Source organism: Pelophylax lessonae (assembly GCF_965119305.1).
Source record: "Pelophylax lessonae genome assembly, chromosome: 3".
Classification (NCBI taxonomy): Eukaryota; Metazoa; Chordata; class Amphibia; order Anura; family Ranidae; genus Pelophylax; species Pelophylax lessonae.
The window spans coordinates 637,105,684-637,124,355 of NC_138770.1; the positions used below are offsets into that span (position 1 = coordinate 637,105,684).

An 18,672-nucleotide genomic window follows, 5' to 3' on the forward strand; every position below is an offset into this window, starting at 1 on the left:
TCTGTCATCTGACATTGCTCATTATAATATATTCAGCTTCCTTAATAGCTTCTTAAAAAAAAAAACACTTGTTGGTTAGCCAAATACAGATCTGATTGTAACCTTATCTGCAATTATAGGGATTATTTTTATTGCAGTTTTATAGTACAGTACAGTAATGTCATTTTGACATGTTTTATGTTCAAGGCTGTTTGCAATTATTTTTTTATGATTAAGATTGCTGTGGATGTCTGCATAGAAAAGTGTTCAACCCAATAGGCGGTCATCAGCACTAAATTACTTAAATTGGCCTGAAACACATTACTTATGACACTGAAAAATAAATTGACTGATGCTTATACACTACATTTGGGTTTAAAACAGAACTAAAGACACAGAATAGTTGTTGTTGTTTCTCGTTCCCTTATTCCTCTGTACTAAAAGTAAATGCTGCCTAAAACTGACATTTCAAACAGAATTTAAGTTAAAATTTAGAAAAATATGCCCAGGAAATGTAAAAATAATAATAAAAAAAGCAGATTTTTCTGCAGTGCATGCCTTCAGTCAGAATCCGACATTTGCAGTGCTTGGTTTACAACACAGATGTCACCAGTCTTTGGCTGAATGATGGGCAACATCATTCAACTCCCTTCCTATGAGCTCAGGCTGTCACCGACCCACGTCCTAGGAAGATGTCTTGACACAACCTGGGTTTTGGTACTTATGGAATGGGTGACACTAACACATCATTTTGTTAGTGGGCCACTCATTCTCCCGCTGCTGCTGGAAAAAAGAAAGGAAGGACCCAAAATGTCACTGGAGTGGCTAGAAGACTGTAGGTTTAAACGTATGCATACGTTTTATTTATTTTTTTAAATTACATGGTTATGAAAAAAATGCAGGGGCTACTGTTGCAGACTTTCTTTTGAAAACACTAGTTGCCTGGCTGCATCTGACTTGAAGTGGTTGTAAAGGCTGAAGGTTTTTTACCTTCATGCATTCATTGCATGAAGGTAGAAAACCTGTGTGCAGCTCCCCCTAATACTCACCTGTGCTCCCTCCCTCTCAATCCAGCGACAGCCTCAGAAGTCCCGGGGCTCCCTCTCCTCATTGGTAACTTCTGTCAATCACAGCCAGTGAGCCAACGAGGAGAGAGCAGGGGCAGGACTGAGCCGCAGCTGTATGTGTCTCATGGACGTATAGAGCGGGGCTCGGGAGCAAGCTTGCACCAGTGCCTTGCTATTGAGTGCACTTGTCAAGGGCCAGGAGCCCCAGCAAGGCACCCGAGAAGAGGGGGATCGGGGCTACTCTGTGCAACATCACTGCGCAGAGCAGTTAAGTATAACATGTTTATATTTTTTTTTATTTTAAAAAAGCCAAACCTTTATTACCACTTTGAGTACATTTGAGTTACAGACCCCACAACAAGCATGATTTGAAAGAGTGTCAGAAAGGAAATGTCAAAAACAGATGTAGAACACATCAATATACAAATTGTGTATCCAAAGTTGTTGTCATCAACAATCTGATCCTTATATTTTTTTGTAAGGTGTAGTAAAGGTGGGTAGGATAAATCCCTGCTTATGGTACCTCATGTCTCTTATAAGCACATATAGAAACGTGGGAAAAAATGATCATAGAATGGCCATTCCTCCTCACCATGCCGTAGTTGGTGTGAACCAGGAAAAAGATGCTCAACTCCTTTGGAGCTTCCCTTGTCCTTTTGGCATCATGGCTGTCATTTCCAAGACTTGGGAAGAGATGGAAAAGTGCTGTCTAGCTTCTACCGGCAGCAGTAGATCACTGCTTTAGTGATCTATTGCTGGCTTCTAAACATCAATACATCACTCTTACGCCCCATGCACACAGGGCATCAGAAAAAACGAGCTGCAGAGCCACTTCTAACGACAGGAAAAAGCAGCTGTAAAAACGTGCTTTTAGTAGCTTTTTCCATTGGCATTATTGCACGTTTGGCCACGTTGGCTTTTAGCAGCGTTTTTTCTGCCTCCATTCAAAATCAATGGTTGCCTAGGAGCCATCTTTGATATGGCTTTCAGCCCATTGACTTGAATGGAAGTCGCATCACAAGTCGGATCAGGATGATCCAACTTGTGGTGCGACTTGCGCTCTGAGAATCTTGAAGGGGAACTCTACGCCAAAATGGGAAAAAAACGGCGTGGGGGGTCTCCCCATGTTCCAAACCAGGCCCTTTGGGTCTGGTATGGATTTTGGGGGGGCCCCACACCATTTTTTTGGCCTGGGGCTCCCCTCAAAATCCACACCACACTCGAAGGGCCTGGTTTGGAACCTGGGGCTGACCCCCACGCTGTTTTTTTCCCATTTTGGCGTGGAGTTCTCCCTCAAGATCCTTAGAGCGCAAGTCGCACCACAAGTCGGATCATCCTGATCCGACTTGTGATGCGACTTCCAATCAAAACAAAGCTCCTATAGGGAACCATTGATTTTCACATTAAAATAAAAAACGTATAACGTGGCTAAACGCTTTATAAGCAATGTTAACCGCTTGCCGACCGCCGCAAGTACATGGCGGTCAGCCCCTGACAGGCAGTATCGGTACATCACTAGCCTGTGAGGCTCTGGGGAGCGAGCGCGCGCCGCCGGCAGGGTGCTCCCGCGCGGTCACGGGCCCCCCGCGCGTGTGACCGGCGGACCCGATGTCCGCCGGTCACTCAGCGATCGTCGGGGGAGAGGGAGAAAGGCAGGCAGGCTGTGTAAACAAGCCAAAATAGCATAAATGTATATAAACCCGCGCCCTTATACAGCAGCTAAATTGCAAAACATTGAATGAACAATAGGAAGGGTGTAAACAAGCCGCCTGTCATTCTCCCCTGTGTAGGAACACTGATCATACGGTTCTACTATGTAGGACCGTTGATCATTGTTCCTACAGCTCAAGCCACAGCCAATCACAGAATCACGCCCCTAGGGACACACACAGCCCCTCCCTCTCAAATAAAGTTAACCCCTTCACTGCCAGTGCAATTTTACAGTAACAGTGCATATGTATAGCACTGATTACTGTAGAAATGTCACTGGTAACCCCAAAAGTGTCAAAAATGTCAGTCAAGGGTTCGATCTGTCTGCCGCAATGTCGCAGTACCGCAAAAAAAATCGCAGATCGCCGCCATTACGCGTTAAAAAAAATCTTTCCCTTTGTTTGTAAACGCGATAACTTTTGCGGAAACCAATCAAAATACGCTTTTTGCGATTTTTTTTTTTTTTACCAAACATATGTAGCATAAAACAAATTGGCCGAAAATGTTAAAAAATTTTGATTTTTACATTTTTTTTGGGGAATTTCATATAAAAAATTATGAAAAATATTGTTATTTTTGCAAAATTTACGCTCTTTTTTTTGTTTATAGCGCATGATCAAAAAATCGCACAGGTGATCAAATACCACCAAAAGAAAGCTCTGTTTGTGGGAAAAAAAGGACGTCAAATTCGTTTAGGTACAGCGTCGCACGACCGTGCAATTGTCCGTTAAAGTCACGCAGTGCAGAATCGCAAAATACCCCCTGGTCTTTCAGCAGCCAAATCCTCCAGGGCTTAAATGGTTAAGCAACGTTAATCAGCCTTTCGCAGCGTCAGACGTTTTTACAGCTCTGACGCTGGTCCTCAGAACGCACTGGCCCTGGCTTTTTTTTGCAGCTTAAAAACGCCTATGCCACTTGGAGCTCCTAAGAGCCCTGTGTGTGCATGAAGCCATAGAATAACACGGAGGGGCGTTTTTAAGCTGCAAAAAAAAACGTCTGACGCTCCTAACAGCAGCTACAAAAACGCCCTGTGTGCCTGGGGCCTTAGAAGTAATCTGTTGTTGAGGAGTTACATGGGAGAGGCTGGATCAGGTCTCACTTGACCGGATTCAGACCTTCCCCCATAAAGAAAAAACAAGGATAAAATTTAATTTGGCAGACTTGGTCAATTATATTTCTTCTTAATAAAAGTCTAGTAGGTAAAAATAAATATAATCAAATCCGCGGATAAAGTAACCACTTGCTGTCCAGGGCAATTTTTATTGTCTTGTTCAGTATTTTTATTGTGTATTTGGAATTACAAAAAAACAGTGCAAGGGTTGCATGAACAAACTGCCATGTACGTTGATCGAACAGAGTATTTGGGGCAAGTTTTTGTATTTTCCTCCACATATTAAAATCAGCATTTTTATGCTAGAACCTTACTTAGAACCCCCAAACATTATATAATCTCTGAAAACAGAGGCCCTGGAAAATAACATGGTGGCTGTTCATTTTTTTCTTATGTTTTGAGATACCTGCATTTGCATTCTGCCATTTATTAAACGCAAACTGCAAGAAAAAAACATTTTAGTGCACACAAACAATATAATACCCAATTGTTTTGTAATGTATAAAAGAAGATTTACCTAACATTTTTAATAGTAAAGTAGTAGTGTGGTAAAGATGTTGCATCGAGTGAATAGATACCAAACATGTCAAAATGGCGACAAACTTTGGTACCTAAAATTGTTAACAGGTGATCATTGCAGAGTTAATTGTGAATGATGGCCCTAGAATTATTGCCCTCGCTGTGATGTTCACAGCAATACCCATCATCAGGTGCATTCGCTTTTTACATAAGTGTGTATGACCTACACACATATTTGCATTAGCATGCAGTGGTGGCTGGTGCTCCATGGGCCGGGGGGGGGGCTTTAGACGGACCGCACCATACAACCCCCCCCCCCCGGACCACACCAGGCCGTGCACCATACCCCCCCAGGATCACAGCAGGACCCCCCAGCTCACTCACCCTGGATGCCTGGACATCTGGACATGTGCAGCAGCAAGCGGCGGCAGCTTCGGCTTCTTCCCCCTCAGTCTTCTGCGTCTCCTCCCTCCTCCTCTATGCCCAATGGCTTCTCCTTTCGGCCAATCGGGAAACCGGTCTCAGGACCCGTTCCTGATTGGCCAGGAGGAGGATCTGTGTGACAATAGTGAATTTTCATTCGCTATTGTCACACAACTGGGTGGGCTCGGGGCGCAGTGCTCTGCCCACCCTTTGTCTTAGCCTATTAGAGCCTCTGGCTCTAATCACATGCTAAAAAAAAAAAAAAAGCCCCATTGAACTCCATGCATCCGGCGCCCTGCATGTAGATTAGGGATGGGGGGGGGGGGGGGCTGCGCCCCTGCCCTCCCAATGCACCAGCCGCTACTGTTAGCATGTATGTGTGGGATGGGTTGGGGTGCTTTTCATTTTTTTTTTTTTTTTTTACTTTATTGCTATCACAATGGAGCTATTAAGCCCTTCTATGTGATAGCTTTGGGCAGGTGACAAGCAGTGTTAATTTTTGGCATCAAATTTTGATGTTTTAGTTATAGTCTTTTGACTAAAATGCCATTTTAGTTTTAGTCCCATTTTAGTCATCTGCAATTGTTTTAGTTTTAGTCTTATTTTAGCTGACTAAAATCTCCAGTAAATTTTAGTCTAATAAAATCATTTTAGTTAACTAAAATCTAATGTGTTTAGTGATTAGGCAGCCAGCCATCAGAGTAAGAAGTGGCTGTGTAGGTAAAGAGGATGGAAGAGAAGCAACGCCAATCTAAGTGCAGTTTGTGAAGCAAAAACGTACCTTTATTAGTTATTGCACTTACAGGATAAGACCAAGTAAATGCCATGTAAAAAAGGCCCAGCAGTGAAGTCCCTCTAGATGGAGAGCTGACCTTTTTAGATCCCATCAATTGTTTTTTATTATATATTATTTTTATTATTTATGATTTTTTTTTTTTTTAATTAAACCTTGAAATTAAAATTTTAACCTTTTTATTTTGGACAGATAATTTTATGACATTATCTTTTACTTCTATAAATTTTTCACTTTTTGATCTTTTGGCCTTATACTATAGATGCTTGCTGTTTTGTGTCATTAATAAACCACCATTTATTTACTGTATTACACGACATTTTCCCGTGGCCGCCACTCGGTGTGCTGTTTCTGTGAGGTTATAGCTGGAGCCGGTGCATTGAGCCTTGCTGTTCACCGGCACCGCTGCCCCTTTTTAACCTCAGCTGAGATGGCCGATTGGGAGGTCTGTGGAAGGAGCATGCATGCTCCAAATGTGCGCCACGACCATGCCCACTGCGGTCTCTCTGTCTCCCTAGTGATGCCCGCTCACTCCCCCGCCCACTGCATCGGAGCACTAGAAACCACTGGCGTGGCTGGCAACGTGGGACGCCGCAGAACCCAGCTCTCCATCCAGAGGGACTTCACTGCTTGGTCTCTTTTACATGCCATTTACATTTGGTCTTATCCTGTAAGTGCAATACCTAATAAATAATCATTTTCGCTCAACATACTGCACTGAGATTGGTGCTGTTTCTCTACCATCCGAAGTTCATGAGGGTAAACGTCCCTGCCTCAAAATTTTGTTTAATTTTTGTTCGTTAACAAAAACGTAGTTCATTTTTGTCATAGTTTTTTCATCAGTGGACAAAAATCTGCTGTACGTTTCCTTTTCGTCACCATAAATAAGCTACTGATGAAAATTTTGATGAAAATGTTTTCGTTGACAAAATTAACACTGGTGCCAAGTACACTTTATAGAGACATCGGGGCTCTGTTTGACCCCCAGTGTCTCTCCTGCTGTCCAGTACATCTAATTAAGCACAGATCAAGCTTGATTAGCTGCTGTAGCAGCCAGGGAATGACAGATCTGTAATCAGAAGTGATGAAATAATCGTCCTTATTAGTCACTGAAGAAACCAGGGAACAGACGTTCCTCAATATCCTCTGTATCTAGCTAGCCTGGCTGTTTATCGTGGTTCTGGGCTCCCCAGAGGAATGGGAGAGCCCAGGAACCACAGCAGCCATTCTCATTACAGTAAAAGTGATCTGGTAGTTGTAGAGCCACCCAGATCTCTTTTACTGAACAGCCAATCACCATCTGTAAAAAATAATACCAAGCTCATGCTTGAACCTGCAGCAATGAGCTTGGAGCTTGTTCTATCTATTTTAAGCCAGAACATTTTTGTACATTTGGCTGTCAGCAGTTGATTAAAGAAAAATATTTTTTCCTTTTTTTTAACTATTTTTTTGTGCAAAAATCGAATAAATTACAAAAAAATATATATCCAGACCGGCTAATAAAATAAAGCCCTATCTGTTAAGAAAAAAATTGTATTATACATCAGGGTAGACCAAAAGCGCAAGACACAAAACACTCAAGGGGATATTTAGTAAATTTTATGGGCATCTATACATAATATATATATATATGTGTGTGTGTGTGTATATATTTTATATATTATAATATGTGCATACATATAGTGTGTGATGGGTTCACATACGCTACATATGGGACAGGAGAGTGACAAGTCTATTTAACACATCAAAAAGTAAGTAAGGTAAGGCTACATTGGTATTTGGGAATATATATTTATCTAATTAGGCATTTCAAAGGCTGAGGTGGTCTTTTATTAAAATTAACATTATCTGCCCCTTGGATATGTAAAGGTCAACCTGGTTTGGTAAGTCTCCGTTCTGGTCAACATGTTCCCTTTGATATGCCTAATTAGATAAATATATATTCCCAAATACCAATGTGGCCTTACCTTACTTACTTTTTGTCCTTAGTACTTTTTGCCTGTCCCAATGGGTACAGAGATTTAGGTAGTTAAAACCTGTCCCCTTCCATGCCTCACAGTTGGTCACCTGAGACCACTTATCGTAGTAAGGAGGCTTAGGTGGCGGAAGGGTGTGACATCTTCAGTAGCATAGTAGAGCACCTTGAGTACTTGAGGCTCCCAGTGTTTTGCAAACCTTGCAAAAGTATATGTAGCCCTTTGAAGTACCAGACTCTTTACTAGATTCAGCAAGTATGCATATTTACTATTCAACCAAATTAGATTTTTCTTTTTTCTGTAGAAAACAGATGACGTCAAAGATGTAAAGGACCCAGCAAAGGATCCACAGTATGCAGAAAGGGATGTCGATGCTATGAGGACCCAAAAGGATCAGGTATGCGTCTGTATAACCTTATGTAGGTTTCCAGGACAGGTAACTATCGGTCATCTGCAGTTATCTATACAGCCATGCACAGGACTGGAAATAACTGTTTCAGAGCTGATGTTGTCTTATCAGCCAAAGATAAATTGTGTTATAGTGTACATACCATGAACCTGTGTCTCAAATACATTTCTGAAAGCTTGTACAAAGAAAAACATGCTAAGGGAAAAAAAAAAAAAAAAGCATCCCAGTCCATGTGGCTGCTGTGTGTTCATTCTACTAGCAAATAGTAAGCTAGTATACAGAGATAAAGAACTAGTTACACAAGTAAAGATTACAGTTGAATTAGATTGAGAATAAAGTGGTTTTAAAGGCTTAGAGCCCAGCTCGGGAGCAAGCCCGCATGCCTGCCCCACAGTAAGCGCTAGCTATTGTGGCAGACACAGAAGAGGAGGAGACATGATTCCAGCTTGGGGACCCCAGAAGAGGAGGCTGCAATGCCATTAATTAAACCCTCCTAGCCTTTACAGCCAAGGAAGCTGCTTCTGTTTGATCTGCAACTGCCATGCTGCGCCTGAGATCAGTTATGACACCAGCCATTTGATGGTTTGCCAAGTTAGTAATCCTGAAATTCCAGGAATGTAACTGTTTTTTTGATTTTTTTTTTTTTATGATTTACTACTGCTCAGGGCCTCTGGGCTTCAGCAAAATGGCAGCCTCCAATCAGAGGAAACAGGAACAATGCTGGGGGTAATTTACAGCACACACTAATTTTGGTAGCATAATTATTAATCAGAAATGCATGTTCTTTGCTAAAGAACATTATTTTTTTATTAGGTTGTTATGGTTAAAGTTCTGCTTTAATAAACTAAAATGTCAAACTTTTTCTCATAAAAAAATGCATTTACAGTGCATGCTGGGAAATTACAGGTGCTCCAAATTCACATAAGAATTCATAAAGGGTGTTTTTAGACATGCATTAGAACTGTGTTATGCCTGCAACAGATTTATATACCTGCAAGAAACAGGTATGGGTGGGGGTGGCGCTGAGCCTGGATTGTCCATAATGCAACCAATTACACCTTCCAGGAGACATTCAGCTGCTGGTCAGGAGAGCCCCTTTGTTGACCAAATATGGTCATTGCCATATTTGGGTAATGACATTAGCCAGCATCCCCAGTCCCTTTTTTTTTTACATTCGGCTGTTGGCCAAGGAGTCTCCTGACTGGGGGCTGAATGTGTCAACAATTGCCGTCAGCTGCTGATCTCAGCCCTCAAATACTTGAATCTATTATGATGCTAGCCTCTTCACCTGTGCAGAAGAGCTTGGCCTGGAAGAAGGATGGCCAGAACTCTAAGTGATAAGATCGCTGGATCAGGCCTGAGGGTAAGTATAAGCCCAGGTTGCTTTACCAAGCTGAATTTTAACCACTTCTGGTTTCGGAAGGATTTACCCCCTAAAAACCAGGCCACTTTTTGTGATACGGCACTGTATTACTTTAACTGACAATTGCGCGATGCTGTACCCAAATAAAATCGATGTCCTTTTTTTCCCACAAATAGAGCTTTCTTTTGGTGGCATTTGATCACCTGTGGGATTTTTATTTTTTTGCGCTATAAACAAAAAAAGAGTGACAATTCTGAAAAAAAAAAAAAACTATGTTTTTTACTTTCTGCTATATAACTTTCCGAATAAAAAATGTAAAAATCAAATTTTTTCATATTATAGGCCAACTTGTATTCTGCTACATATTTTTGGTAAAAAAAAGTCCTAATAAGTGTATATTGATTGGTTTGTGCAAAAGTTATGGCGTCTAAAAACTTGGGGAAAGATTTGTCATTTTTATTTTTTATTTTTTTTACTAGTAATTGCAGCGATCTGTGATTTTTAGCGGGACTGCGACATTGCGGTGGACAGATCAAACACCTAACTGACATTTTTGACACTTTTGGGGGGACCAGTGGCATTATTACAATAATCAGTGCTAAAAATATGAACTGTTACTGTAATAATGACACTGACAGGGAAGGGGTTAACACGAGGGGCGATCAAAGGGTTAAATGTATCCCTAGGGGGTGCTTTCTGTTTTTTTTTCAAATTCTTTATTGAAACAGAGAATATAAAACATGAAACTCAGTCAACGTGTACATACAGTACAGCAGTACAATCCCTGAATTACACAAGGCAACATTAGTGTAAAATCAGAAATATGCATAGTAGCTGTCCAACATTCAGGAAATTTGACCATGAGGTAGAAGTTCGTGAAAAGACCTTCGAGCTTGGATATGTCATATATGTCTGCACCTGAATATACAATCTAACATAACAGATATCGCATTAAGCATGTGGACATGAAAAATGTAGTATGCAAAAGAGTAACTGTACTGAGGAAAAGTAAAAAGAAAAAGAAAGATTTCTGAGTATTCCAAGAAGTGGGGGGAGGGGCCAGAAAAAGGTTGGATTAAGAGGGGATCTCAAAAGAAAAGAAAGGGGGTGATAGGGGGAAAGGAGCGGGGATGGGGGGAGGGGGATAGGCAAGGTGAGGAGAAGGACGGGCAAGGACGAGAGGGGGGGGGGAGGATCCCATGCGGGCAAGTTAGCCCCAGAGCACCTAAGAGCCAGCATCCACGCTCAGAGCCTGGCCCTCATCCGAGAAAATAAACATATTCCAGCAGCTCCAAGTTGCAGAATAACGTTCCCTTCTACCCTGTGAAGTCAGTACCAGGTCCTCCAGGTCATTGATCAATTTTACTTTCCGCAACCAGAGCGATATGGAGGGAGGAGTAGACTCCTTCCAGCGAAGACTGATGCAGGATTTGGCTGCATTCAACAAGTGGCGAAGCACCGAATGTTTATATTGTTTTGGTGGCATGGCAGAGCAATGTAACAGAAAAAAGGCAGGATTGTCCGGCAAGATAAAATCTGTCATCAGTTGGATTATCCGTCTAACCTTGTTTCAAAAGCTACGTAGGGCAGGACAACTCCAAAAAATATGGAGCAGAGTGCGCTGCGATTCATTGCAACGCCAGCATATCCGAGGTCTCCGGGAAGATGCGTCGGAGACGCTCCGATAGGGGGTGCTTTCTAACTGGGGGGATGGGCTTGCTGCTTGAACACAGATACCTGTGTTCCTAAATAAGAGGAACACAGGATCCCTCTGTTCGCTACTGACAGAACAGCGGTCTGCTGTAGTTACAAAGGCAGACCGCCATTTTGTCTCCACGGGGAATGAACGCAGGTGCCCGATGGCAATCTCGGCCGCTGGACCCGTTAATTAGCTTCCCTTGTGACCAATATGCACGCACGTGCGCCCCCACTAGCGGTCCTGCGAGGCGACGTATAGGTACCTCGTTTCACGGGACAGAGTGGACCTGCTGCTGCAGCTCAACTAGAATGTAGGGCTCTCTCCTGGTTTCAAGAAACAAGTAAAAGAGGTATTTTCAGGCAGTCATATGGTGCCCAAGCATTGCCTGCAACAAAAGCTTGATAGAAATAAAAAATTAACTTTAATAACCTATTTCAGCAATGGACAAGTCATAATGTTAACTTGTCTGGGTTTAATTCTGCTCTCCAAATATTTGCAACTTTGTAGATGAGCATATTAGTTCAGGGCTTGTCATTGGTTATCGAGTGCAGTGCACTTTATTGATATATAAAAAAAAAAATTAAAATAAATTTCCTTTAATAACTTATTTCAGCGTCAGACCTATAATAAACCCCAAGGTTAACTTTTTCTTCTTGCTTATCAATAGGTTTGCTTTTGGCATATGTAGCTGATAAGTTTGTGCTTATATTATACAGTACTACGTTTGTTGTAAAGTGTTTATCAGCTACGCACATGATAATGGCTTAAGGTCAATAACCTGGAGTTACCTCTTCAGTTACCTGTCTTATGCTCATGGATCCCATTTTTTAAATCAACTCTTAAAACAGTGCATTTCAATCAGAGTATCCCACTCCTGAGTTCTATAAAACTGTGGGTACTGGTTGGACTGGCCTGTTCCTGACTGCTCGCTACAGGATCCTATACATGGAAAAAATGGGCACCATCTCCCTGGACTGCTTCCAAAGGGGCCTCATGCACATGAGAAGACAAAAAAAATCTGCTTTTAGGGTTCGTTAACACTAGTCGTTACATAGTTAGTGAGGTTGAAAAAATACATCAGTCCATCCAGTTCAACCTATGATGTGTGTGTGTGTTTGCTGTTAACCGTACATTGTATACCCCTCTATGTTGTGGTCTTTAAGGTGCCCATCTAATAGTTATTTGAAACTATCGATGCTCCCTGCTGATACGACTGTTTGCAGAATTCCACATCCTTACTGCTCTGACAGTAAAGAACCCCCTACGTACTTTAAGGTTAAACCACCTTTCCTCTAGTTTTAGTGTGTGGCCACGTGTCTTATTGTATTCCCTTTTTCTGAAAAGTTTGTTCCTTATGCTAGGGTCGCCAGTACAGTATTTGTACATTGATATCATATCCCCCCTCAAGCGTCTCTTCTCCAGAGAGAATAAGTTCAATGCCTGTAGCCTTTCCTCATAGCTGATGTCCTCCATTCCCCTAATTATCTTTGTTGCCCTTCTCTGGACTCTCTCCAGTTCCAGCACATCCTTCCTGAGGACCGGTGCCCAGAACTGGACAGCATACTCCAGATGTGGCCGGACCAGAGTCTTGTAGAGTGGGAGAATAATCTCTTTATTTCTGGAGTGAATCCCCTTTTTTATACATCCCAGTATTCTGTTGGCTTTGCTTGCAGCGGCTTGGCATTGCATTCTACTTCCAAGCCTGTTGTCTATCAGTACCCCCAGGTCCTTTTCCATCTTAGATTCACCCAGAGGTTCCCCCCCTAGTGAGGGTTGAACCTCGCTTTTACTTAGCTTAGCTGAAGTCCCCCTTGACATGTACATTTATTACTGTTAAAGCCTTTGTGCTGTCAGAATGATTTCCATTGAGTTTTAGATAGAGCAAGGAAGGATTAGAAACTTCTTACGTGTTTATTGCATATAGTGCCCCCTCTGGGGAGGTCTCCCCTCCCTGTCTATTGTACTCTAATACAGCAAAGAGATTCACATACAGGGTCCTTCTGAAAAAAGTCCAGCCATTGTTAACATTACCACTGTTAGTCTCATCACTATAACCAGAAGAGTTTGTGCAGCATTGATGTAACCTGGCAGCCAAGAAGAGTGGATTGGAATGCGCATGCGTGAACAATAACCACTTCACTGTACTAGTTTGTTGGTGTGCTAGACACCCTTGAGTTAGTATGTGTACACTGTGGCCATCGCATTCAAAATGACTGAGCCAGTAGAGCAACGAATCTGCATAAAATTTAGCATTAAGCTTGAACATTCCTTGAACTATTCGGATGATGTAGAAGGCTTTCGTGGACGATGCAATGAGTGCACCGCAAATAAAAGTGTGGCACAAGCGCTCCAAAGATGGTTGAGAATCTGTTGAATGTGATCCATGTTCTGGAAGCTCTTCAACAAGCAGAACACCTAAGAATGTTGAACATGTACGGGCTGCAATAAACAAAGATCGGCAACTGACAGTGCAAGAACTAAAAGCTGATCTGGGATTCCAAAAGCTATTATGTCTTAGATCTTGACCCTGAATCTTGGCACGAAACTTGCCTTCTATATAGGAACACAGGTCTCTGTGATCATTTCACAAGCCTAACTCCCATACAGTTAGAAACACGCCCCTAGGTACACATTTAACCCCTTCCCTGAGTGTTAACCCCTTCCCTGCCAGTGTCATTATTACAGTAACTGTGCATATTTTTAGCACTGATTACTGTAGTAATGTTACTGGTACCCCCAAAAGTGTCAAAAATGTCAGTTAGGTGTCCGATCTGTCCGCCGCAGTGTCACAGTCCCGCTGAAAAATCGCAGATCGCTGGCATTACTAGTAAAAAAAGAAAAACAATAAAGATGACATAAATCTTTCCCGTAGTTAGTAGAGGCGATAACTTTTGCTCAAACCAATCAAAATACGCTTATTGCGATTTTTTTTTTTTTTTTACCAAAAACATGTAGCAGAAAACAAATTGCCTAAAATGTTAAAAAATTTAGATTTTTAAATTTTTTTGGGGGAATGTCATATAGCAGAAAGTGAAAACTTATATATATATATTTTTTTTTTCAGAATTGTCGCTCTTTTTTTGTTTATAGCGCAAAAAATAAAAATCGCAGAGGTGATCAAACACCACCAAAAGAAAGCGCTATTTGTGGGAAAAAAAGGACAGTAATTTTATTGGGGTACAGAATCGCATGACAGCGCAATTGTAACACAGTGCTGAATCGCAAAATATGGCCTGGTCATGAAGGGGGAAAATCTTCCGGTCCAGAAGTGGTTAAATGGTTTTGTAGATTAAATGAATAAATGTGGATTTAATATTACATGAGAAAGCTGTTGTGTAAATTAAAGGACTAATATTTGTTCTTTAGATAGTGGGATAAGGATATCTGTGCTAGTGGCAGAGTACAGCTGCCCTTTGCTCAGACATGGCTCTGTTTCCAGACATCTTTAAGAATTTGGCACTTGCTGCCTTCTTTTATATATCTCTTGCTGACGTGTCACTCTGCATATCAATACCCTAAAATTTATTTATCTAAATGACAGTATATTACAGTGTTGTACTACTCCAGGGTTTAAAAAAGGTAAATCACTTAAAAATAAAATGATGATACAGTGGGTATAGAAAGGAATCACCCCCCTTTAAAAGTTTTACATTTTGTTGCTTTGCAGCCAGAAATGATGACCGACACCATTTTTGTTTTATCCAGCTGTATTTGTTCAGTGCAACTTATATTATCTGTGTAAAAGATATAACCCCACAACTGCAGAATTTTTTTTTTTTTTAATTCAAAACCGAATCACTGAGTTGCAAAAAGGATCCCCTCCTCCTAAAAGAGACTTGTAAACTTGATCAGATGTAGATAATCACCTTCTCAATGGCACACAAAGCCATTTGACTTTCAACTGTGATCAGCTGTTGTCATTTTATTTAGGTCAGCATGAAAAGAGCTTTCCTGGAGCATTTCAGTCCCTGGTAGTGCAACTGAAGCAAACCATAAACTGTGGGTGGCAAGGCACAATCAAAATATCTTAAGGATAAAGTTGTGGACAAGCACAAGTCTGGAGATGGATGCAAAAAAAAGATAAAGGCTTTATCAATCCCTAGAAACACAGTGAAGTCTATTTTTAAGAAACGGAAGGCATTTGGCACAGCACAGACCCTCCTTGGATCAGGACGTTGCTCCAAACTGGATGAAAGAGCCAGGAGGAAACTGCTGCCAAGAGGCCTACAACAACTCTGAAGCAGTTGCAGGAGTTTATGACAAAGTTTGGTCATGCATGCACACGACAACAATATCACAAATTCTCCACAAGTGTGGCTTGTATGGGAGGGTTGCAAGATAAAAGCCAATCCTTATGAAAGGCCACATGCAGTCACATATGCGCTTTGCCAAAATGCAGCATGAAGATTCTGAGGCCACATGGAAAAAGTTATGTTCAGATGAGACTAAAATTGAATTATTTGGCCTCGACAACAAACAATATATCTGACTGAAATCCAATACATCTCACCGTCCAAATAACACCATTCCTACAGTAAAGCATGGAGGTGGTAATATACTGTTACGGAGTGTTTCTCTGCAGTAGGGACTGGAGCACTTGTCAGAATAGAAGGGAAATGGATGGGGCAAAATACCATCTAATTCTTGAGGAAGATCTGCTGCCCTCTATCAGAAAGATGTCTTTTGGAAGAAGGTTACCTTCCAACATGACAAGCAGCAAAAAGGAGCACACAGTGGATGAAGGAGAAAAAGGTGACTGTCCTTGCATGGCCTAGTCAGAGCCCAGACTTAAACCCCATTGAAAATTTGTGGAATGGCTTAAAGACTGCAGTAGACAAATGGTCACTATCACATTTAACTGAACTTGAGCAGTTCTGCAAAGAACAGTGGGCAAATATTGCAAAGCCTAGATGTGCAAAGTTAGTAGCGACATCTCCCAACAGGCTAAAGATTATAGTTAAAGAAGAAGGTGGTTCAACAAAAGACTGACACAAGGGGGTGATCCTTTTTCTAACTCAGCGATTCTGTTTTTTCAAATTTTATCTTTTTCTTAAATGTTGTTCTATCTCTCACTTGGATGATATAGGTTGCACTTAAGTAAATACAGCTGGATAAAACTAAAACTGTGTATGTCTTCATTTCAGGCTGCAAAGCAACAAAATGTGATTATTTTAAAGGGCGGTGATTCTTTTCTATATCCACTGTAGTTCCAATTAGACCCCTGGTGTCTCGCCTTCCTCCAATTGAAGCTAATGAAGAGCCTTCCATAAACTTCCATTAAGCACAAACTGGAGGTGAAGTTGTAAATGTCACTTCCGGGTTAATTCTAAGTATGGGAGATCAGCAAACAGATGTTCGGATATTTGCTGATCTCCCTCCCTCCTCCACCACTCCTCCCTCCCTCCCTGATCTACCTCCCCTCCACCCGGTGATGCCTGCCATGTGGGAAGCATGGGAGGGGGGGAGTGCGCCAGGGTGGCCACATTCCAGGGGTCACATGAAGTGACCATGCATCTGTACCACTTCCAGATTTGAGTGTACACATAGCTGCTGGGAGTGTGTGTAAAACCCCCACCGCTATAAGCCTTACTGCAGTGGCAGTAAGATGGTTAAAGGTGTTCTATGGTCACAGCATACACCTTTGTTTTCTAACATCAGCATTGTAATTAGAATACAAACAATAGTTATATTTGACAATCCAATATAAGCTTACTTAAAACATCTCCTTTGATGTTGTTAGTGCTGCCTGTCTGCTGGCCTTCTCTTTTTACAACTACCTGAATAGCCTGCATGCTTTCCAACTTTTCCGTTATTTATAAGAACTACATATCCCATGGTACCTTGCTGCCTGCAAGCAGTGATTTCTGCACTGACGCCACCTCCTGAAACTTCTCCTCTCAGCTCCTCTGTAGTCCAGAAGGCAGGTTCTGTGAAATGTGTGACACAGCAGTGCCTACCTACAGGGTATAGTAAATATGTGTCATAGGATTCAAGGACGGAAATGTGTGGGGATATTAACAAAGTAAGTTTATAAACTTCATGATCATTCAGAGTAATTGGAGTCCGCTGAAAATAATTAAAATACAATATGGAAAATACAATGAATGTGTCCGTTTTACATTTTGACCACAGATATGCTATAATATACAGTATTTAAAGGCTTTGGTCATGTCCACTCCACTTTTTCTTCTAGACCAGGGGTCTCCAAACATTCTAAACAAAGGGCCAGTTTTACTGTCTGTCAGACTTTAGGGAGGCCAGACTAGAGCCAACTGGAGTAGAAAATGTCCTGGTGTCCAGTCGGAATAAACAATGCTCCATCGTTGGTATCAATGGAAGGAATAATGGACCATCGCTGATATCAATAGAAGGAGTTATGCTACATCCTTGAAATCAACGGAAGGAATAGTGCCCAATCGTTGATATCAATGGAAGGAATATTGCTCAATCATTGATATCAATGGAAGGAATTGTGCCCCATCGTTTATATCAGTGGAAGGAGTAGTGTCCCATCATTGATATCAAAGGAAGGAATAGTGCCTCATTGTTAATATCAATGAAAGTAATAGTGCCCAATCTTTGATATCAATAGAAGGAATAGCATCCAATCGTTGATATCAATGGAAGGAATATGCCCAATCGTTGATATCGATGGAAGGAATAGTGCCCCATCGTTTATATAAGTGGAAGGAGTAGTGTCCCATCATTGATATCAAAGGAAGGAATTATCTCCCATGGTTGATATTAATGAAAGTTATAGTGCCCAACCATTGATATCAATAGAAGGAATAGCATCCAATCGTTGATATCAATGGAAGGAATATGCCCAATCGTTGATATCGATGGAAGGAATAGTGCCCCATCTTTGATATCAATGGAAGGCATTCTGTCCCATCATTAATATCAATGGAAGAAATAGTGCCCTTTGGATGGTGTCAGTGGGATGAATAGTGCCCCATTGTTGGTGTCAGTGGATGGAATAGTGCCCCAATAGCCAGATAAAGGCAAAGGGCCGCATCCGGCCCCGGGGCCACAGTTTGGAGATCACTGTTCTAGATTGTACATGTTACGTTCTTTCTGTACATATTCTTTTTACTATGTTTTTTTTCTGTACATAATCCTAAAGGTTCGTAAGGTTTTATCCTTATTAAGAAAATGTATCTGAAACTTTCCTCCTTTTTTCCTTGAAGGAGCTTGAACAATACAAAAGAAACGCTGACAAGTCCTGGAAGTCGATGTCACTTGGATCTCATGCATGATAGATATGGATTTGTGCACTATACTTCTAAGTTTTTTTATTTTTTAATGATAAATACCTGTAAGAAATGTTTGTTTCATATATTTATATATGTATGTGTGTACAATAAATGTTTCTGTATCAGTTCTGTTCTATTCTCCTGTTTCAATTCCTGCCCCAACAATACTCAGACATCTGAAACTGATGTATAAATGAGCCAACAGTGGGCTTTAGCGATCTGTGCAGGGAGGAGGAGCGGAAGCCTTTGCTGGAAGCTGCGGGGTGATCGGTGCACATCGAGGGAGCTGTGTGTGTGAGAGGAGGAGGAGCGGAGGAGGAGCCGCGAGCCGCACGTGCGGGGGAAGCCGCACCAGGGAGCCGGGGGC

At 41.6% G+C, this 18,672-nt stretch overlaps 1 protein-coding gene across 1 annotated transcript in view; it reads left to right on the forward strand.

Moving 5' to 3' along the window:
- The window catches only part of DYNC2LI1 (dynein cytoplasmic 2 light intermediate chain 1), a 103,192-nt gene extending 84,831 nt beyond the window's left edge, over positions 1–18,361 (forward strand). Inside the window, exons 12-13 of the mRNA XM_082249842.1 lie at positions 7,883–7,975; positions 18,240–18,361. Of these exons, the coding sequence (XP_082105968.1) occupies positions 7,883–7,975; positions 18,240–18,308 (162 nt within the window). The 3' untranslated portion in view covers positions 18,309–18,361. The remainder of the gene's footprint in view (positions 1–7,882; positions 7,976–18,239) is intronic.
- Positions 18,362–18,672: the final 311 nt, after the last annotated feature.